Source organism: Ursus americanus, chromosome 11 (assembly GCF_024610735.1).
Source record: "Ursus americanus isolate L20-20 chromosome 11, mUrsAme1.1.p, whole genome shotgun sequence".
NCBI lineage: Eukaryota > Metazoa > Chordata > Mammalia > Carnivora > Ursidae > Ursus > Ursus americanus.
In genome coordinates this window covers 68,821,717-68,841,382 of record NC_142137.1, presented here as the reverse complement: position 1 = coordinate 68,841,382, position 19,666 = coordinate 68,821,717, and the positions used below count along the sequence as shown (strand labels likewise).

Here is a 19,666-nt window from a genome sequence, read left to right as displayed (position 1 = left end):
TGGTGAAGATATATTTGCAGTCCTTATACATGGTCTTGGGTTAAAAACATTTGTTGGCTCTCATTGTGTTAGAAGAACTTTCCCCAGATAATTGATCGATTAATTTAAAAAGTTGGCTAAGGTGGGAAATCATGAACGATGACACAAATATACCTTAAATATTTTATATTTTCATAGAAAATGCAACTTACATGGACACCTTTCAGTGTAGAAGGGAGGCTTCTCTGAGTACGGAGCAGTTGTCTGGTACATTCCTTGCAGAAACGATGCTGTCAGTGCATTGTGTAGGATAATTGGTTTCCTTCTCTTTGAAGTGGAGCAAGGTCTAGAGACATCTGTTAATCAGTCTGACTGTAAAATATCTGTATTTTTAGGATTTCCCACCCAAAATTCTATAGCCAACTGTATGAATGGATTACCCGCCATGGGCTTGATGGCCTGTTTAAAAACTATTCAAGTCTTGCAGGTCCTTAAAAGCATTCATCTTGGTTTTTTAAAGAATTTTTTTTCACATTCATTTCTCAGTTTAGATCATCTTTAATCAAACATAGCTGTATAAAAAGTTTTGACGATGAAAATAGTTGACTCTTGGAAGCATAAACTCTGCCTGGTGGGGACAGAAGTCGGGGAGGGGCACACTGGAAAGTGACCCACCAGCCCCAGGTGTGCACCTCACCACATGTGGGACGCAGGCGAGCATCTGACCATGTGTTTTAAAAACAGCTTGGAGCCTCTTGGCTAACCAGTCAGTTGGCTGAGTGGAGGCTAGCTGAGGGTGTCTACTGTCTGCATTTACAGTGTACAACTCCGTTTGGCAGTTTTTCATATTTAAAATTCCGGGATCCTCAAGAAATAGAAGTGGCAGGGATCTCTTTCCACCTCTGCAAAGCCTGCTTCTCCCCCTGCCTGAAAAGCCCCTGTCCCGGTTCCCCTTCACCCTGTCCTCACGCTGTTTGTTTTCTGTTATGTGTGTCCCCATGAGGTTACCTCATTTGATAATGTGTGACCATGATTACTTTCCGTAACCAACCCCTTTGGGTCCACTAGAACGTAAGCTTTATGAGGGTAGGGCCTCTGCTCTAGCCTCCACGTGTCTCCAGCACCCAGCACGGTACCTGGTACACAGAGGGGCCGTAGCTTTGAATAAATAAATCAGAGCACCAACGGCTCAGTGAGCTGCAGCTCTTACACAGACGGGAGATGCAAAAGACTGTCTTTTTGGGGACTGGGAAAATGGTGTCTCCTATGCGAGTCCTTTCAACACGACTGAGCAGGGCAAAACTTCTTCGCGGTGCTTCTCGCGGAGGGCTTGCCCACGGTGTGGATCCCCCTTCAGTCTATCTTTCAGAGTGCAAGACCGGAAATGGGAAGACCTACAGGGGGACAATGTCCAAGACGAAGAATGGCGTTGCCTGTCAAAAATGGAGTGACAGTTCTCCACACATACCTAAGTAAGACTTGCATGTCTGTGTTCACCTGTGGTCCTTAGAACGCTCCCGTTACCCCTCAAAGCAGACGACGTGAATAAGCAGGTACGGAGAGAGCGTTACTGATGTCGAGGTGGAACGGCTCAGTCATTTGTAGCACAAAAGCAGAAAATGGTTGCTTTCCGTTTGCTCTTGTGTATATTGTTGTGGAAGACCGAGGGTGTGGAAGGATGCTTCGTGAAAAAGAACAATAAAACCACGAATTCCAGGGGGAGTCTGAGAAAAGAGCAACGATGATCATGTTTAGGGCTGAATGAGCCTAAATCAAACATACCGAGTCAGAACCCTCCCCACTTGCTTGCCTCAACACTGCAGAGCGAAGGAGCAAATAGAATAGAAACAAAAAACAGACGATCGCGTAACTTCCTATTAGTTATTGTAGTGTCATTCTTTTCCTGCTTTCCCCAGATGGCAGTAGGCGGCATTGTCGGTAACAGTTCTCATCCGTCCTCAGTGACAATGCTTATCGAGTAGGAAGTTAGTGTCTGCCACCCCCTCCCCCAACCAGTTGCCTTTATTATATCTCTGTGAGATGGGCAGATAGAATATTCCCAAGACATATGGCGTATAGAGGAAAAACGATTAAACCAAATGGCCAAATCATGGAGTGCCAGGGGCTTTAGAGAGAGTCTAGGCCATCTCGACCCCCTGTGGAGGAGGACACTGAGGTCCCGAGAGGGGCACTTGACCAAAAACAGGTGCGTCAAAGCACAGAAACAAAATCCGCTGTTTAGATTCTAAGTCTCGGGCTTTTGATCTAATTTTTATCCCTACCCAGCAACTCATTTCTAGAACTGGAAATGAGCTTAACTCTACCCACCCCCACACGTACGGAATCAGACAGACGGGTTTTAACTTGAGATGCTACTTACAGGTGTTCGCGCTGAGGCAAGATATATTCTGTTTGGCATTGGGCCTCAATTTCCTCATCTGGAAAATAGGGATAGTAAGACCTTCCGGAGAGGGGTTTTACTAAGGCTAAATGAGAGAATGATCTAGAAAGATTTCAGTATTGCCTAGCGCAGAGTTCACAGAGACAGAGTGGCATTAACGGCGACTATTTTTACAGGGAGGAGGGCAACTGACAAAATCAGGTGTTTTTCTGTCCACGTACAGAAGGAATCAAGAATTTGGCAGGCTTTTGAGGCCTGTGTATTTCTAGTGACTCTGCATAAACACACCTGGCTCTACTTCTGAGACTCCGCTGTTGATACAGTAATAATGGTAATATTAGCTACCGTGCGGAAACAGCCTACCAGTAGCATCAAAAATCAGACAACACAGAGCTGAAATGAATGAACCTCATGGGAATAGCCTCTCATTCTGCCTTCCTAATAACATACTGACTTTTAAAATACACTTGACCCTTGAACAACACGGGATTAGGGCCGCTGACCCCCTGTGCAGTTGAAAATCCAAGTGTAATTTTTGACTCCCCCCTAAACTTAACTACTAGCAGCATACTGTTGACTAGCAGCCTTCCCGAGAGCATAACCGGTCCGTGAACACAGATTTTGTATGTTCCGTATGTTACGTGCTGTATTCGCAGAATAAAGTAACCCTGAGAAAAGACAGTGTTCCTAGGAAATCACAGGGAAAAGAAAAGACGTTACAGCGCTGTACCGTATTTATTGAAAAAAATCCCCCTGCTAAGTGGAGCCACGCCACTCCACCCCGTGCTGTTCAAGGGTCCGCTGGATAGTGAGGGATTCTTTCCCGCCCTCCGCAGCTACACGCCCGAGAAGCACCCCTTGGAGGGGCTGGAGGAGAACTACTGCAGGAACCCGGACAATGACGAGAAAGGGCCCTGGTGCTACACGACAGACCCAAACCAGAGGTTCGACTACTGCAGCATTCCGCAGTGTGAAGGTCAGGAGCGCCTCTAGAAAGAGCTTTCCCATCTGCCCTTTCTCTGTAATTTGCTGTAAAGTGATTCCCTTACAAGGATATTCTTAAAATCAGCTGGTGGCATGACAAAATCGAGTAAGGTAGGTATCTCTTGGAGAAGACCAAAAATGTGCTCAGACCCCCCTCCTTTTTGAACTTAATTATTTTATTAAAATGTTATGTCCATATGTACAAATAATCAAACTGGATATACAGTCTAGATATGATTTCTTATGCTTAAAGCTCTTACATGGTATAAAGCCAAAAAAAAAAAAAAAAGACTTGTAATTAAATAGTTAAAATGAAACCACAAAATCAGGGTACCTGAGTGGGGAACCTGCTTGGGACTTTCTCTCCCTCTAGCCCCCCCGTCCCCACTCTCTCTCTCTCAAATAAATAAATAAAACTTAAAAAAACCCCACAAAATCAATAAAATCCAAATAAATATACTAATTTAATGTGGTAGACTTTGTGGTTTCATCAAAGCTAAGCAACGAATCAGTTTTTAAACCAGCAACCCACTATCTTCATGGACCAACCAGTTTAATAGTGTACGTGGACAGTAAATGCGAAAAAATTTTAAGATCTCTTATCGAAAAAAAATTTCTTCTTTTCCTATTTTCCGCTACATTTATTGGTGGAAAGAGGACTAGATGAGGGCGGAATTGTGCAACACCTGCGACGGCCCAGGTCTCCCATCTTTGTTTCCACTGCAGGGATGCTTTATTGGTGTGTGATGGTGTGAGGTCATCTGGTCCTTAATCCACACAAAAACATCGGTTTTGTATCAAGTCCGCCTCGTTTTTCTTTATTAGTACATAAAAAATTAAAATCTTTTATTACTCTGCTGCCCCATGTTATTCCAATAATACCAAACCAAAGTTGCAGTTTTTAAATAATGTAAGAAAGCAAAAAACTAGGCATGCTTCTCAGTAGAGGAGTGCCCTGTTACCTGCAGGGGACATGTTCCAAGACCCCCAGTGGATGCCTGAAGCTCCAGACAGTACAGAACCCTTTAGATACTACGGTTTCTTTTCCCTGTATGTGCATACAACAAAGTTTTATTTACAAATTAGGCACAGAAAGAGATGAACAACAATAACTGAGGCTAAAGGAGACCGATCCTGACTCACTATAATGGAACTTATGTGAACGTGGTCTCCCCACCTCCACGTCCTGCTGGACTGTGTTCTCCCTTCTTCCTCTTGGGACGATGTGAGACGATCAAATGCCTACGTGTTGAGATGAAGTGAGGGGAATGTCGTTGTAGGCATTGTGATGTAGACAGTAGACTGTGCCCTTCTGACGATAGGTCAGGTCATCTGCTTCCAGACTGAGGTTCACTGCACGTAACTGAAACGCAGAAAGCCAAACTGTGGATGGGGAGGGGGGCTGCTGTAATATAAAAAGAGAAGCACTGTCCCTTTAAGGGATTGTTGGTCCCTAGGGAGGTCATGGGCACAAACCCAAACTCAAGCACTGAAATCCTGGGACGGTGCCAGCTGATTCAGCAGTTGTCCACGTGATCAGAATGATTTCATAGACATTTTAAAAAGATCGTTATTGAAATGAAGACAACCAATGTTTAAAAATCCTAATAGAGAACTTACAGATTTCTGAGACCACGTGCACCTTCTCCCCCCTCTTCCTCCCTCTCCCACCCACTGAGGGCCAGCGCATCCCAGTTTGAGGACAGGACATTATGGAATTTCTGGATGTGGTCATAACTATAATAGTTCAGAGGGTATTGACCAAAATACACTGATTTTACCACTTGAAGAGGGAACGACATGTTAGATTATGTGTTAGAAGGATTTTACAGCCAATTTTGTTCCTAAGCGATTGTTGAAAAGGACAAATGAATAAGTAGCAGGTGGTATTTGAGCCATTTCTAGGTTTACTCTTTTGTGATTCATCCATATGAGTTTTTCTTTCTTCCTCTCTTCCTTCTCCATTCTGTGCAGATGAATGCATGCATTGCAGCGGGGAAAATTATGAGGGCAAAGTTTCCAAGACCAAGTCTGGACTCGAGTGCCAAGCCTGGAACTCTCAAACCCCACATGCTCACGGATATATCCCTTCCAAGTAAGTTTCACTGGGAAAGAAATTAGATGTTTACAACTCTGCGGCTCTATGGGACATGTAATGTTATTCGGATATTTTCATATTCCTCAGGAAGCAAACACATCTGAAGTTTTGAATTTCAAAGTTTGTAACTTTCCACATGCCTGCAAGTGACGGTTAGGGTTTGGTATACGCTCTTGCTCCTCAAAATGTGGTCCATGGAGGAGTGATGCCATCTGAGAGTTTGTCAGAGATGCGGAGTCTCTGAGCCTCTGAATCGGAATTTGCATTATAACCAGATTCCTGGCGGATTCGTATGCACATTAAATTTTGAGAAATACAGATACATCTCATTTCTGTATTTTCCGAATATTTCCCTCTTCTCTTTATGACTTTGCTTTTCCTTTACCCTGATGAGATTCAAGGCTTCCTAATATATGATCTACGGATGGGCTTTAGGGATTTTGTGAATCCCCCAACATTTTATGTATACTTATATCAGTGCATTCTTCTGGGGTGAGGATTCCTAACTTCCACCAGAACTTCAAAGGGGATCATGAATTTTTAGGAGGAATCAGAATCCGTGATCTAGAAAGTAAGGATGATTCCTAGAGTAAGGTCTTCTGCACATTAATTGTACTGGAAAATGCCTCCCTCTCTGCGGCTTTTCCTCTTCTGTCTCATCATTCTATGACAGCTGTAGAACCATAATGGGGCTTATAAAACTCCTAAGAAATGGGACCACGCCACAGATTTCATTGCGGAAAACCACTCCGCTGAATTTCTGCACCTCCCCGTTCTATATAGCTAGCCTAAAACACGGCTTTGCCATTTCCCTTCACAGTAGAAGTAGAGTAAAGGCCTCAAGGCCCAGACCGGGTAAATTCACTTTCCAGAAACTAGAAGAGGCTTGCTCAAGCCACCGCTGGTTGTGCTCTCCATCCCGACGGAGTATCTGTGGCCTCAGAGAGGGCCACAGGCCTGCCGCGCGTGTCCCAGGCTTAGTTGCTGGGTCACTGCTGAGGTCCCTGCTGCACTATTTGGCCAGGTGCTTACAGGAGCATAATTATGCCTCCCAGTTTAGAAGTAATGAGTACTGGGTATTACATAAGACTAATGAATTGCTGAACTCTACCTCTGAAACTAATAATACACCATATGTTCATTAATTGAATTTAAATTAAAAAAATTTTTTAAAAATGTCCCTCCCAGTTTCTCTAAGCTTGAAGGCTAGCAGGGCCAGAACCTGGCAGACAAGAAGGGCGATTCCTTTAAGTTAGGAAGACGCCAACTTCTTGACCGTACTGTGTAGTAGATGACTGTCCCTCGTCAGTGAGTACTTTGTGCTGTAAAATGCTATCATTTGCAGCTGAATATCTGGAGTTTGCTTCCATTAATTTCCAGGAGGGCCAAAATGATAAAGTTCTGTGATTTTTGCACGTGTAAACTGTTAGGTAAATAGCCCTTAGAATAGCGAGCTAATCTTTCTCATGAGATTGTTGTCTCTTTGAGGACAGCCTGCATCCAGTCATTTCCTTCGGTGCCTGTGCCTCGCACACAGCAGGTGCTCAATATTTGCTCATTTGAAGTGATTCTTGGCCACAAATGTGAATGTTCAGTGCTATTAAAATCCTTCTTGCCCGTCCAGATTTCCAAACAAGAACTTGAAGATGAATTACTGCCGCAACCCTGACGGGGAGCCCCGCCCGTGGTGTTTCACGATGGATCCCAACAAACGCTGGGAATTCTGTGACATCCCACGCTGCAGTAAGTAGGGCGCGTGGCCAGTGCTCGGGGATCCTCGCCTGTTCCGCCCTTGGAATAAAAACAAACAATAACAACAGAACAAACATATAAAGAAACTTCGTATCCGTGCTTGAGTACGGTGCCTAAAAGTGCCCTGCAAGTCCGGTGGGATGTAATCTCTCTTCTAAAACAATGTGTTGGTTACTGTGGGTTGATCAGAGCTCCTGCTGGTTCTGTTTCTGTTGTTGTTTTTCCTACCTCGTCTGAGCACAGCTGAATGTAGGTTTGGGGGAAGTGTCTCTGATATCCTACTTCTCTCTAGTACGAAAGGGCAACAGACCCATCATGCTTTCTGGTACATGGATTTTAGTATCAACCAGAGTTCCTTATAACTGACACTTTATTAAACAAAGATTTCTCTGGCTGTGCAGTTTTTCAGTGAGCCAAACGTGTGAGACAGCAGCAGGAGAATAGCCTTCAGGGGGAGACTTGGAAGGAATGACTCGGAAGGAACAATTTTATATTTTCCTTCTGTGAGAATTTGTGGCAAAGGACTAAACATTTAGACGAGGACAGACATCAAAAGTTAAGAAAGATGCAGGAGAGCCTGATGGTGGCTTCCTGTTCTTCGGTCTGACAATGATCCTTTGGGACTCTGAAGGTTATCAGGTACTCTCCTTTATGGATATCCATTTCTCTTTTTATCATCTTTTTTTTTCCTCTCAAGAATTTCTTGATTTCTGTATGCTTTTCCTTGGAGATAATTTTCGCCTTCTTTCTCTGGACTCTCTGTGGTTTGGCTTTGTGGAATGCTGGCTGGCACCCAGCTATGTTTACTCATTTATTCATCACAAAGGAACTTGCATCATTGATACATGTGGCCCTGACCATGTATGATGAACTGAGCAGAGAAAATACAGAAAGAAGCATCTGCTGCAAGGGTCTTGTCCTGGGAGGAGTTCTTCATGAGATGATCTCATTAACATAGATTCTAGCAAGTTAACTTCTTTTGAAAATGGTAGACAATCTTCAAGTGCCAGATTCTAAGAGACGATGAGCAGATGCACCATTCCCCTACAGCAGCTGTCTGTGCATTCTTTACTGTAAAAATATTCATTGTGATGTATTACCCCCATTCAAGCAACACCACCACCCCCTTCTGGCCCCACGTATCAGTGTCTGAAGGGCAAAGGGGAGAACTACCGGGGGAAGGTGTCCGTCACTGCATCCGGACATACTTGTCAGCGCTGGAGCGAGCAGACCCCTCACAAGCACAACAGGACCCCGGAAAACTTCCCTTGCAAGTAAGTCCGCCTCTGGTCCCAATCCCTGTCTGCTGAGCGGAATGTGAAATCCCACTGACTTGGCCTTAATTTTGTTTCTGGAGGAACCTACGTTAAAATATTCTTGAATGAAAACTGGCCAAGTCATTGGCAAGGGAAGTGAAATTTTGCACTGATTTTCTTCTCACACTCGTTCTCAAAGTAGGGCTCCCGAGACCAGCAGCCTTGGCATCAGCTGAATTTGTTAGAAATGTTAATTCTTGGGCCCTATCCAGATATACAAAATCAGAAACGGCGGTGGGTCCCAGCAATGTGTTCTGAGAAGCCCTTCATTAAATGCACAGTGAGGCTTGAAAACACTTAAATTCTACGCCTGTAACACTGATCCCAAGGCTCTGAAGTGTGCCCTCTTGAGGCAGGAACAGTGTGGAAAATGCCCGTTGTGTTTTCAGACGAGATCAGGTGCGTTCAGGGTGGTATGGCCGTAGACCCGTTGTGTTCTCAGCATTGAGCGCAGCACCTAGCACGCAGCAAAGGACCGATTTTGCTTGACTATCCACAGGCCAGGCATCCACGCCCAGCATTTACCAGCGAGCAGTATCGGGGCCGTAGTTCCGTGGACCCCGTGGCATCCTGCTGTGTTTCAGTTTCCACCTGTCATTTGGTTTGTGTGAATCTGGAGAATTAGCTGGAGATATCCCCAGTACTACCGTTAGTAAGCATGCATGCACCATTATCCATTTAGCCTTTTTGGAAAGCCGAATCGCGATCACTTCTTTTTCAGAAATTTGGATGAAAACTACTGTCGCAACCCTGATGGAGAGTCAGCGCCGTGGTGCTACACGACGGACAGCGAGGTGAGGTGGGAGCACTGCCGCGTTCCGTCCTGTGAGTCCTCTCCATTAACCGTGGACTCTCTGGACACCCCAGGTAAGAAGGGGGAGCGAGAGCCGGCCGAGGGCCCCAGTGTGCTCCGTGCTTTTCCACTCCAGTGGGATCACAGTACACAGTAGCTTTGCTTATACTTCAATTCCGTTCTGGTCCGAGGACGCGCCCTGTGATTTCAATTCTTCTAAATCGTTGAGGCTTGTTTCAAGGTTCAGAACGTGGTCATCTTGGTGACTGTGCCCTGTGCCCCTGCAATGAGTGTAGCCCTGCTGGTATTGGGGAGAGTGTTCTATGAAGGCCAATTAGGACAAGTGGCTTAGTATTGTTTAGCTCTTCTGAATCCTTACTCTTTTTATGTTTTAATCTCTGTTCCACTGATGACTGAGAGATGAACGGTGACATCTCCAACTTTAGCTGTGCATTCGTCCGTATCTTTTTGGTCTTTGCTTTATCTATTCTGGAACTCTCTGTTAGGCATATAGACATTTAGGATTGTTATGGCTTCTTGAAGAAATCACCCCTTTATCATCACGTAATGTCTTTGGAAATACTGCCTGCTCGGGTCCCCTTTTACTGAGAGGAAGACAGCCCTTGCAATTCTATGTTCACTAGTGTTTGTATGAGCTCTTTTTTCCCTCAGCCTTTTACTTGAAATGTTTAGCATTCAATGTAATTGTTAATATGGTTGGATTTAAAAGTTGTTTTGACTTGTCCTATTTGAACTTTGTTCCTTTTTAAATCTTTTTCTGCCTTTGTTTGTTCATTCGATATTTTTTTTATTCTCTTCTATCCCCACTATTTGCTTACTGGTTAAACCATTTTTGGTGTTTTTAGTATTTTTTCTAATATTTAGAATATACATCTTTAACTTACCACATTCTACCTTCAAATGATATTACTTTACTTGATGTATAAGAACCTTAAGACAGTGTATTCCTCCTTCCTCCTTCCAAAGTGTTTTGCTACTGTTTTCAAAGAGCTTATTTCTACTGTTATAAATCTCACAATACATTGATACTATTTTTGCCTGAATAGTCACATTTCAAAGTGATTGTAAATTAAAAATATCTATCTATCTATCTATCTATCTATCTATCTATCTATCTATCTATCTACCTATCTATCTATCTATCCATCCCTCTATCATCTATCTCTCTTATCTATCTATCTATCTATCTATCTATCTATCTATCTATCTATCCATCCCTCTATCATCTATCTCTCTTATCTATCTATCTATCTATCTATCTATCCATCCCTCTATCATCTATCTCTCTTATCTATCTATCTATCTATCTATCTATCTATCTATCTATCTATCTATCATCTATCTATCTATCCCTCTATCATCAATCTCTCTTATCTATCTATCTATATCCATCCCTCTATCATCTATCTATCATCTATCTATCTATCTATCTATCTATCTATCTATCTATCATCTATCCATCCCTCTATCATCTATCTATCTATCTATCTATCTATCTATCTATCTATCCATCCCTCTATCTCTCTCTCTCTCTCTCTCTCTCTCTCTATCCATGCATACCATTTCTGATGCTCTTCGTTTCCTTTTGGAGATTCAAATTTCTATCTGGTATCGTATTCCTTCTATAAAAAAACCTTAACCTTTAGCATTTTTTTGTAGTACAGATCTGCTGCCGGTTTCAGATTTGTACGTCTGAAAATGCATTTTGCCTTCGGTTTAAAAAAATAATTTTGTTGGGTGTAAAGTTCTGGGCTGAAAATTGTTTCATTTTACCAGTTTAAATATGTTGCTCCATTGTATTCTGTTCTGAATAGCAGAAATCTATCTTTGTTCCTGTGTGTTTCATACTTCTTTCTTCTCTGGCTGCCTTTAAGACTTTCTCTCATTTTTGGTTTTCAGCAGTTTGTGATGTATCCTTATGTATTGTTTATTTATTCTTTGTGTGTGTTTATCTTGCTTGAGGTTCTCTGAGCTTCTTGAATTTGTGGATTGTGGATTTCCATTACTTTTATAAAATTCTCAGCCATTATCATGCAAATATTTTCCCCTGCTCTCTGTCTGTTTTCCTTTTTTTACATTCCAATTACCCTTTCATATTATCTCATACGTCATATATATTTGTTCTGCTTTTTTTCTCTCTTTGTGCGTCAGTTTAGGTAATTTCTATTAACCTATTTTCAAATTCACTGATTCTCTTTTCAGTTGTGTCTAGTCCGCTGATCAGCCCATCAAAGGAATTCTTCATCTCTAATATCATGGTTTTTATTTCTAGCATTTGCCTTTTTTCCTTTTTTTATAGTTTCCATCTCTGGAAATTCTTCACCTATCCATCTATATCATTCACCTCTGGTATAAAATGCTTCAATGGATTAATCACAGCTACCTCACGGTCTCTAAGAGGCTGCTCTAATCATCTCTGAGTCTGGCTCTGTTGGTTTCTCTTTCTTTTTTGGTATGTCTTGTGATTTTTCATCAAATGCGGGACATGGTGTGTGGTAGAATAGTAGAGATTGCAGTAACTATTACTTCCACTTTGAATTGGACACCCTCCTTTTGTAAGCATGTTGTGTGGGTAATTGAGTCAATCGAGTCAGCAAATGAACCGCATTTAGGTCATTGTTGCTGCTTTTCCTTTAAGCAGGTGTCACATTCCTCATCTACCCTGCACACTCCCTCACATTTCTTAGACTACTGTTTGGGGGTGCTCAAGAGTTTTCTTAGGATTCCTAATTCAGTCTCAATTTTTTGCAGTCACTGCGTGCTTGCACCACAGAGGGGTCTTGCTCTAAACCAGACTTTCATGACAGACTGCTGTTTCTTGTTTCTTAATGCTAAGCTTTTGATGGAGGTAGGCCTTCTCTGCCTCCCCTGTCTTAGATGGGCTCCATGCACCTGGGCTTTGAAGGTAATGTTTTCTTAATGTTCTTCAGCCTTCCTTCCATGGAACTAAATTCTAACTTGTGTCCGTGGTGGTTCTTAAGTAGAGGAGTAGCAGACTTCTGCTCTGTGTCAGCAAAGGATCCTGGCACAGAAGAATTCCCGGTCCCTCCTCTAGGGGAATAGATTTTTGCCTCTGCACCTCTCTGAGAAACAAAGGATATTTTGCCTGCCCTCTGGGATGCAGAACTGTTTCCTGCCCCATCACCCAACAGTGTAAGGCTTTGGCTTTGTATAAAGAAAAGGTCTGGGGTAACCCACAAAGATCTCATTTCTGCCCCCACTGGAAACCATTTGCCGCATGCAGCCTGCACCACTGAATGTGCCTCTGAGCCCCTACCCGATTGTTCTCATGAACACCCAGTAGACGTCCATAAACAGGAACTTGCACGTGAGGGCAATTTCCAATTATAAGCACTCTGATCCATGTATTTTTTCCCGAGTTTTAAATTAAATATTTACAAGAAAAGTTAGGTCACTAAAGTTCTCCAGTGTGATTGAGCTATTGTTTTCTTTGCAAGTCCATTTGCTTGCCAGTGTGGAAAAGAAAGCAGAGTTGATTCCCAGACAGTACTGTTCTCTTTGTGTCATCCGTTGCTTCACATATTTCTGTTCTAGTCATTATTTAGTTGATTATCTTCAGTTTCAGCTTCCATACCACCTGAACAGACTCCTGTGGTCCAGGAGTGCTACCAGGGCAACGGGCAGAGTTACCGAGGCACGTCATCCACTACCATCACAGGAAAGAAATGTCAGCCTTGGTCGTCTATGAGACCACACCGGCATGAGAAGACGCCAGAACGCTTCCCAAATGCGTATGTCTTTGCTTTTAACCACGAGAGGAACAATAGCCCACTTAAATTTCTGTGAGAAGGTCCATGCTTTAAACTAACTTCTAAGAACCAAATTTCTCTGGGCTCCAGAATGTGAGGTAAAATGTCTTAGGCACTTTGATTTTGAGCAAAAGCTCTGGAAAAAGAGAAGTTAGAGCCTGGCTATCTTTCCTGAGTACTTTTGTGAGAGAAAGAGGAGATGTATAGAGGTGTTGAGTTCATGCTAGTGGAAAGCTCAGGAGAACAAATGACCAAAAATAGAAACAGTACCGTTCCACAGCACCTGCTAAGGGTCAGTGCAGTCTTTCAACTGTGGAGTTTTATCGTTCCAACTGGAACCTCTGAAGTGAAGTTTGTCTTTGTCATTAGATCACAGATATCTATATACTTGAATATATACGCATGTGTGTGTGTGTGTGTGTGTGTGTGTGTGCGCTATCATATATCATCTAATAATATAACTTAAGTTGTACTGACACATGGGTCTTGAACATGAGTGGTCGGCAGTGGTATGAGATGCCAGGAGATGAAGAGCAAAAGCAGGATGGCAGATGAGTGTCAGGAAGTGCACAGATGCTGATGGGCAAAATGGACAGGTAGATGGATAAATACCAGCGTTTCGCCATAAACATTTATAAAATGTAGGGTATAAAACTGTTTTCACATGATGGACAGCAGGTATCACAGGACTGAGAACTTTTAGAAGGGGAAATAAATTATTAGTAGTAAATTAGTAATTGGGCTTACTGAGACAGCTGAGATTTTGTAGGCTGGGTAATAATATGAACGGATCTGTGCAGAGAAGGAGCTCAAAGAATATGCCAGCTCTCCTTAAATCTTTGGCTGAATATAAAGGTACACACACACAGGGAGAGATTCCACAAAGTTCACAGGACAAAGAACAACTACCAGGGAGTGGTGAGATAAACGGGGATTACAGAACCCACACAGCATCAGGAGATCCTCTGTTCAGAGATTGGAGATTCTGACAGAGAGGAGAGACTTCATGGGACACCATAAGCATTCCATAGAGACTCTAGAAAAGTCACACTTTAGGAGTAGAATTAATGTATTCCTAAAATAAAGGCTATTCTAGAAACACCCCAGCAAAGCTTAAAAGCAATCCTAAAAGGATCAGAATAATCTGTAAGTAAATTAACTGTTTGCTGCACATAAACTCAACTCTCTTCAGAGGAAAACAACAAAATCCAGTCACTCAGTCATGTGGCATCTACGATGTTTGGCACAAATTTAAAAATTACCAGATGTACAAAGATCATTAAGTGTGATCCAGAGCCAGGAGAAAAATCAGTCAAAACAAGCAGACCCAGAAAATGATAGAAATGTTGGAATCAGCAGCCAGAAATTTTAAGATATTATAATTACGTTCAAGGATTTAAAGGAAAATATGAATATAAAAGAGAAAATTGGATGTTCTGAAGAGAAAAGAAAGCTATAAAAGAGCCAAATGGAAAAGACAGGACTTAAAAAAATGTATCTTAAATGACAAATTCATTGGATGGCCTTAGCATCAGGTTAGACGTGACCGAAGAAAAGGGTCACTTGAAAATAACACAGTGTAAGCTCTACAGACTGCAGCCCAGAGTCAAAACACAGACTGAAAGAAAATAAACAGAACTTCAAGGATCTCTAGAAAAATGTCAAAAGGTCTAATGTATGTTTAAATCAAGTCCCAGAAAGAGAGGAAAAAGATAATTGAGGGGCGCCTGGGTAGCGCAGTCGTTAAAGCGTCTGCCTTCGGCTCAGGGTGTGATCCCGGCGTGCCGGGATCAAGTCCCACATCAGGCTCCTCCGCTATGAGCCTGCTTCTTCCTCTCTCACTCCCCCTGCTGTGTTCCCTCTCTCGCTGGCTGTCTCTCTGTCACATAAATAAATAAAATCTTTAAAAAAAAAAAAAGATAATTGAAACAGAAGAAAATACTCAAAGCAATGATGGCTGAAATTTTTCTCAATATGAAGAAAATTATAAACTTGCAGCTTCAAGAAGCTCAATGAACCCTAAGTAGAATTTTAAAATTTTATCAAATTTTATCAAATATTTAAGGAGAGATAATACTGATCCTTTATAATCTCTTAGAGAAACAAGAGGAAGAGGGAGCATTTCTGAACTCCTTTTGTAAGGCCCAAAAAATGGAGATACAAAAAGTAGACAAGAATATTGCAAGAAACTGCAGAATGTTGTCTGTTGTGAACATAGACAAAAAGACTTAGCAAAAGTTAGTAAGTTGAATGCAGGGTTGGTTTAGCATTTACCAACACTCAACGTGATATCACATGTTAACAGAATAAAAGTGATAAATCATATGATTGTATCAATAGATACAGAAAAACATTAGACAAAATTTAACACTCATGCACGATTTTAAAAAGTCTTAGCAAACTAGGGCTGGAAGGGAACCTCCTCAGTCTGATCAAGGCCATCGGTAAAAATCTTCCAGCGAATACTTTAACGAGGAAAGAGTAATCCTTTCTCTATACGATCGGGAACAAGAAAAAGAAAGAAAGAGCCTAAAGTTTAGAAAGGAATCAGTACATCTGTCTTTATTCACAGAAAACTAGATTAATAAATACAGAATCCTAAGGGCAAATAAGTGAATTTTGCAAAATCGAAAGATACAAAAGCATATACAGTGTCAATATACAAAAATCTGTTGTATTTCTATACACCAGAAAGAACCAGTTGGGAAAGAGAAATTTTAAAACAATAGCACTGACAGTGGTATCAAAACCAAAATATTTAATGACAAATTTAACAAAGGGTGTACAAGAACTATGTGCTACATACTACACAGTGTTGAGAGAAATTTAAAAGATCTAAATACAGGTACTCTGCTTATGGATTTAAAGAGTCAATATGAATTCTTACCAAATTGGATTTTGAATTCAACCTATGTTCAAGCAAAACTCCTGCAGCTTGTTTTTCCTTTTTTTCTTTTTTTGGAAAAAGTGACAAAATCTATATGCAAAGGACCTAGAATCAGCACAGCGATCTGTACAAATCTAGACGATCTGGAGAACAAGAGCAGAGTTGGAGGACTTACCAGCCTGGTTAAAGACTTACTATAAAAGTACGCTGATCAAAAGAGAGTGGTACTGGCAGAAAGAGACACAAATAGAGAAAAGAACATTCCAGACATAGATACAGGCATCTACCCTAAGAAACCTGCGGTTCTATCCCTGAATATTTACCTAGGGGAAATGAGAACATGAGTCCACAAAGGATCTGCCAGACTGTTGATAGCTACTTTAGTCCTGATAGCCCCAACTGGAGACTGCTTCAGTCTCCATCAATAAGAAAATGAACCAATCATTGGAGGTATGTTCATACAACGGAATGCTGTTCAGCAGTAAAAGGGAACAAGCTGCCGATACTCTCAAATAGCACAGATGAAACCCCAAAGTCACACGGAGGAAAGAAGCCAGGCCCAGAAGAGTATGCACTCTATGAGTCCATTTATATGAGGTTCTAGAAGAAGCAAGTCTAGTTTCTGGTGAGAGAAATCAATAGTATTTGCCCCCAGAGGGGCGGCAGAGATTGAGTGGTGACCCCGGGGAGCTTTCTTGGAGGAGGGGAATGGAAATGTCCTGTATCAGGGTAGGAGTGTGGGTTATACAGGTGTATGTAGTAATCAGAACTCCCCAAACTACCTGTGAGGTCTCCGCATTTCACACTATGTCAGAATACCTTAACTCTAAAAAAAAAAAAAAAAAAAAAGAGCTGGACCCATATCTTTCTTTTCCTTTTAACTTTTTATGTGTTTTTTAAAAAATTTTTTATTTAAGTTCAATGAATTAACATATAATGTATTATTGGTTTCAGAGGTAGAGGTCAGTGATTCATCAGTCTTATATAACACCCAGTGCTCATTCCATCCCGTGCCCTCCTTATGCCCATCACCCAGTTACCCCATCCCCCCACCTCCCCTCCAGCAACCCCCAGTGTGTTTCCTGTGATTAAGAGTCTCTTACGGTTTGTCTCCCTCTCGGATTCCAGTAGATAGACCTTTTGACATATCCAGTTGCTTGGAGACCTGCTGAAGGGCTTTCTCGAATTGTGGGTCAGGCTCCGAGACAGCCGCCTGCCCACAGACATAGTGCTGGGTTCCCACAATACATAGTATGCCTCAGATGTTCTCAGAAGCCACAGGTCGTGGGTCTAAACTGTGAAGAGGACTGCAAGGCTGAGAAGTCCGAAAGACGGGGGCAGCTTTTAGGGGAGTCCTAGGGACTGAATTGCTCAGTGTCCCCAGGCTCCTCACCTGCTGTGCCTTTTCCCCAATTGTTTCTGACTCTCCCGTAAGTCCTCAGACCCCTCATGCACCCACACACCTCCTGTCACTCCTCCTTTAGTGTCATCTGCATCCCTCCATCCGACATGGCTGCAGTGGAGGGGGGTGTAGAGTGAGGGGAGGCTGGGGTCCCCGTGTCGCCTCTCCCCCCCCGCCCCTCTGCCCCTGCATTTCCCCAGGAGGCTTCCTTTAGAAACACATCTGGCCTGGGAGCTTGTTTTCCAGGCAAGCTTCCATAAGTCTCTCAAAGCCCAAACCCACTTGGCCTACCAGGTGGGATAGTTATAGTATTTTCATGCTAAGTGCGTAGCATTTTAACAACATTGTGGGTCAGTGGGTGGAGGGGACTGACCTGAGAGTGTTCAAAATGTCGCTCCTCCTCAGGGAAATAAGTTCTAGTTCCAGCTTACACAGCTCTATGTATTTATACAGAGATAGAGAGAGATAGTTGCATGAGCAATGGGAAAAAATCTAAAATGTGCACTTTAAATTCAATATTCGTTATCCCCGGGGGAATGTACGTCCCATTCCCAGGGAAAGGAAGACATTTGGGTACTTTCATTTACACATTTTTATATTATCTCAGTTTTTATATGGAGCACATATTACTTTTGATTTTTTAAATAAAAATTAGAATCTATGTTTTAAATGTACCCAGTCGTTGAGAAGCTGACAGCCATTTGTGCTTGTCACGTGATAATAATAATTGGTACCTGTGGTATCTTTAATGGAAATATTTCAAAGTCACTTACTAACATCTGTTATAACAAAATGCTGAGGGTGCGGGAGCGCTCCAGAAGATTCTCCACCTCTCCTGACCTGTGTTGTGGAATTTACAGCGGCTTGACCATGAACTACTGCCGAAATCCAGATGGTGACATAAGTCCTTGGTGTTACACCACTGACCCGTCTGTCCGCTGGGAGTTCTGTAACTTGAAAAAATGCTTAGACACAGAAGAGAGTGGCACCAACTCCCCGACTGTGCCCCAAGTTCCGAGTGGAGAGGAGCCTTCTGAAGCAGGTGGGAAGTCTGCGAGCAGACCGCTATGCACGTGGGCGTCAGGGTGACGAGGGGGACCACCTACGGAGACAGGGCACTTTATCGCTACGGGGAGCTGAGCACCAGCCGAGGGTCGGCCACGTGGGGGCAAGCCTCAGGGTGCCATCGGGGGAGCCAGAGCTGCTGTGGCTGGTGCCACGTGGCCGGGCTGTGCTTGTAGGACGGGAAAACTAATTGGTTCTGAGCGATGGATAAAGCTTGAGCCTGCGTGGATTGAGAGGTTGATCAGGGCGGCGCTGGCCGGTTGGGCAAACCCTTGTCCCCTCCATGGAGAAATAGAAATGCTGGATATGGTTTCGAATAGACTGAATTAGGAGTGCTAGCAGGACAATCAGGGGAGCTCTCCAGCACAAGCCTGGAAGGGTGGCTGCATGGCTTGCAGGGTCACTGGGGCTCAACACAGGGAGGTGGGTGTCATCTGAGGTGGGAGGCAAGACCTGGTTACACCTTCTGTGCTTCCCCGGCCCTTGGAGTGCAGCTGCTTCTGGGCTTGTCTCCTGCCCCCTTAGCCCCCTCCCCCACCCTAGCCCCGGCATGAAAACTCAGGGTCCATGACTTGTCTGGCCACTTTCAGGTAATTCAAAGTCCTCCAGAGGGTAATGATTAAAACCAGAACTTGCTTTGAAGTTGAGAGCCCTCTGCACCCTGAGGTGGGCTTGGCCCCTCCGCAGTGCCAGACAACCTCACCTACTGTTCCCTTGAACCGGTGGGGCACATCTCTCTTTCCTCTCTCGGTGAGACTGTGGGCTCTGTGCCCAGGAGGGTCTCCCTCCTAGATAAGACTGCCTTGATTCTCCCATGTGCCTGCTGCCCATTCGGTGTGTGGGTAACTCCCTTACCCCAGGCCTGGCCAACTTCGGGGTTGTAGGCCGCCCAGCACAGCCCCCGTGCTTGACAGAGAAGCTAGCTGGCCCAGCTTTTGCATTTTGGATTCTCTGAGGGGTCTTGTGGAAGTCCCCTTTCTCTAGGTTGGGGCAAGGGATGGGCTTGCAGAAGGGGCCCAAGTTGTCTCTTTATGAACCCCTTCACCCCAAAGGGTGGGAACTCACAGCACAGCTCTCGCCAAAATGCTATCTTTTGTAAGAGTCCTTTAAAATTCGCATTCTTTTTTCTCTACCCTTGTTGAGAATGTGGTGTCCAAGGCTCATGTGACAGATCCCAGTGGCATCTGTTGGATGTGAC

At 43.3% G+C, this 19,666-nt stretch overlaps 1 protein-coding gene across 3 annotated transcripts in view; it reads left to right on the top strand.

Annotated features, from left to right (window-relative positions):
* Window positions 1-19,666, top strand: part of PLG (plasminogen) — a 38,855-nt gene that overhangs the window by 7,526 nt on the left and 11,663 nt on the right. The window contains exons 4-11 of one of the 3 annotated variants that reach the window (XM_087865633.1): window positions 1,349-1,451; window positions 3,217-3,356; window positions 5,339-5,459; window positions 7,087-7,205; window positions 8,326-8,488; window positions 9,252-9,397; window positions 12,925-13,096; window positions 18,264-18,445. In XM_087865633.1, the coding sequence (XP_087721759.1) occupies window positions 1,349-1,451; window positions 3,217-3,356; window positions 5,339-5,459; window positions 7,087-7,205; window positions 8,326-8,488; window positions 9,252-9,397; window positions 12,925-13,096; window positions 18,264-18,445 (1,146 nt within the window). Of the gene's footprint in view, window positions 1-1,336; window positions 1,452-3,216; window positions 3,357-5,338; window positions 5,460-7,086; window positions 7,206-8,325; window positions 8,489-9,251; window positions 9,398-12,924; window positions 13,097-18,263; window positions 18,446-19,666 lie in introns of all 3 variants that reach the window. The other 2 variants (XM_045805481.2, XM_087865632.1) reach the window with 2 other exon arrangements.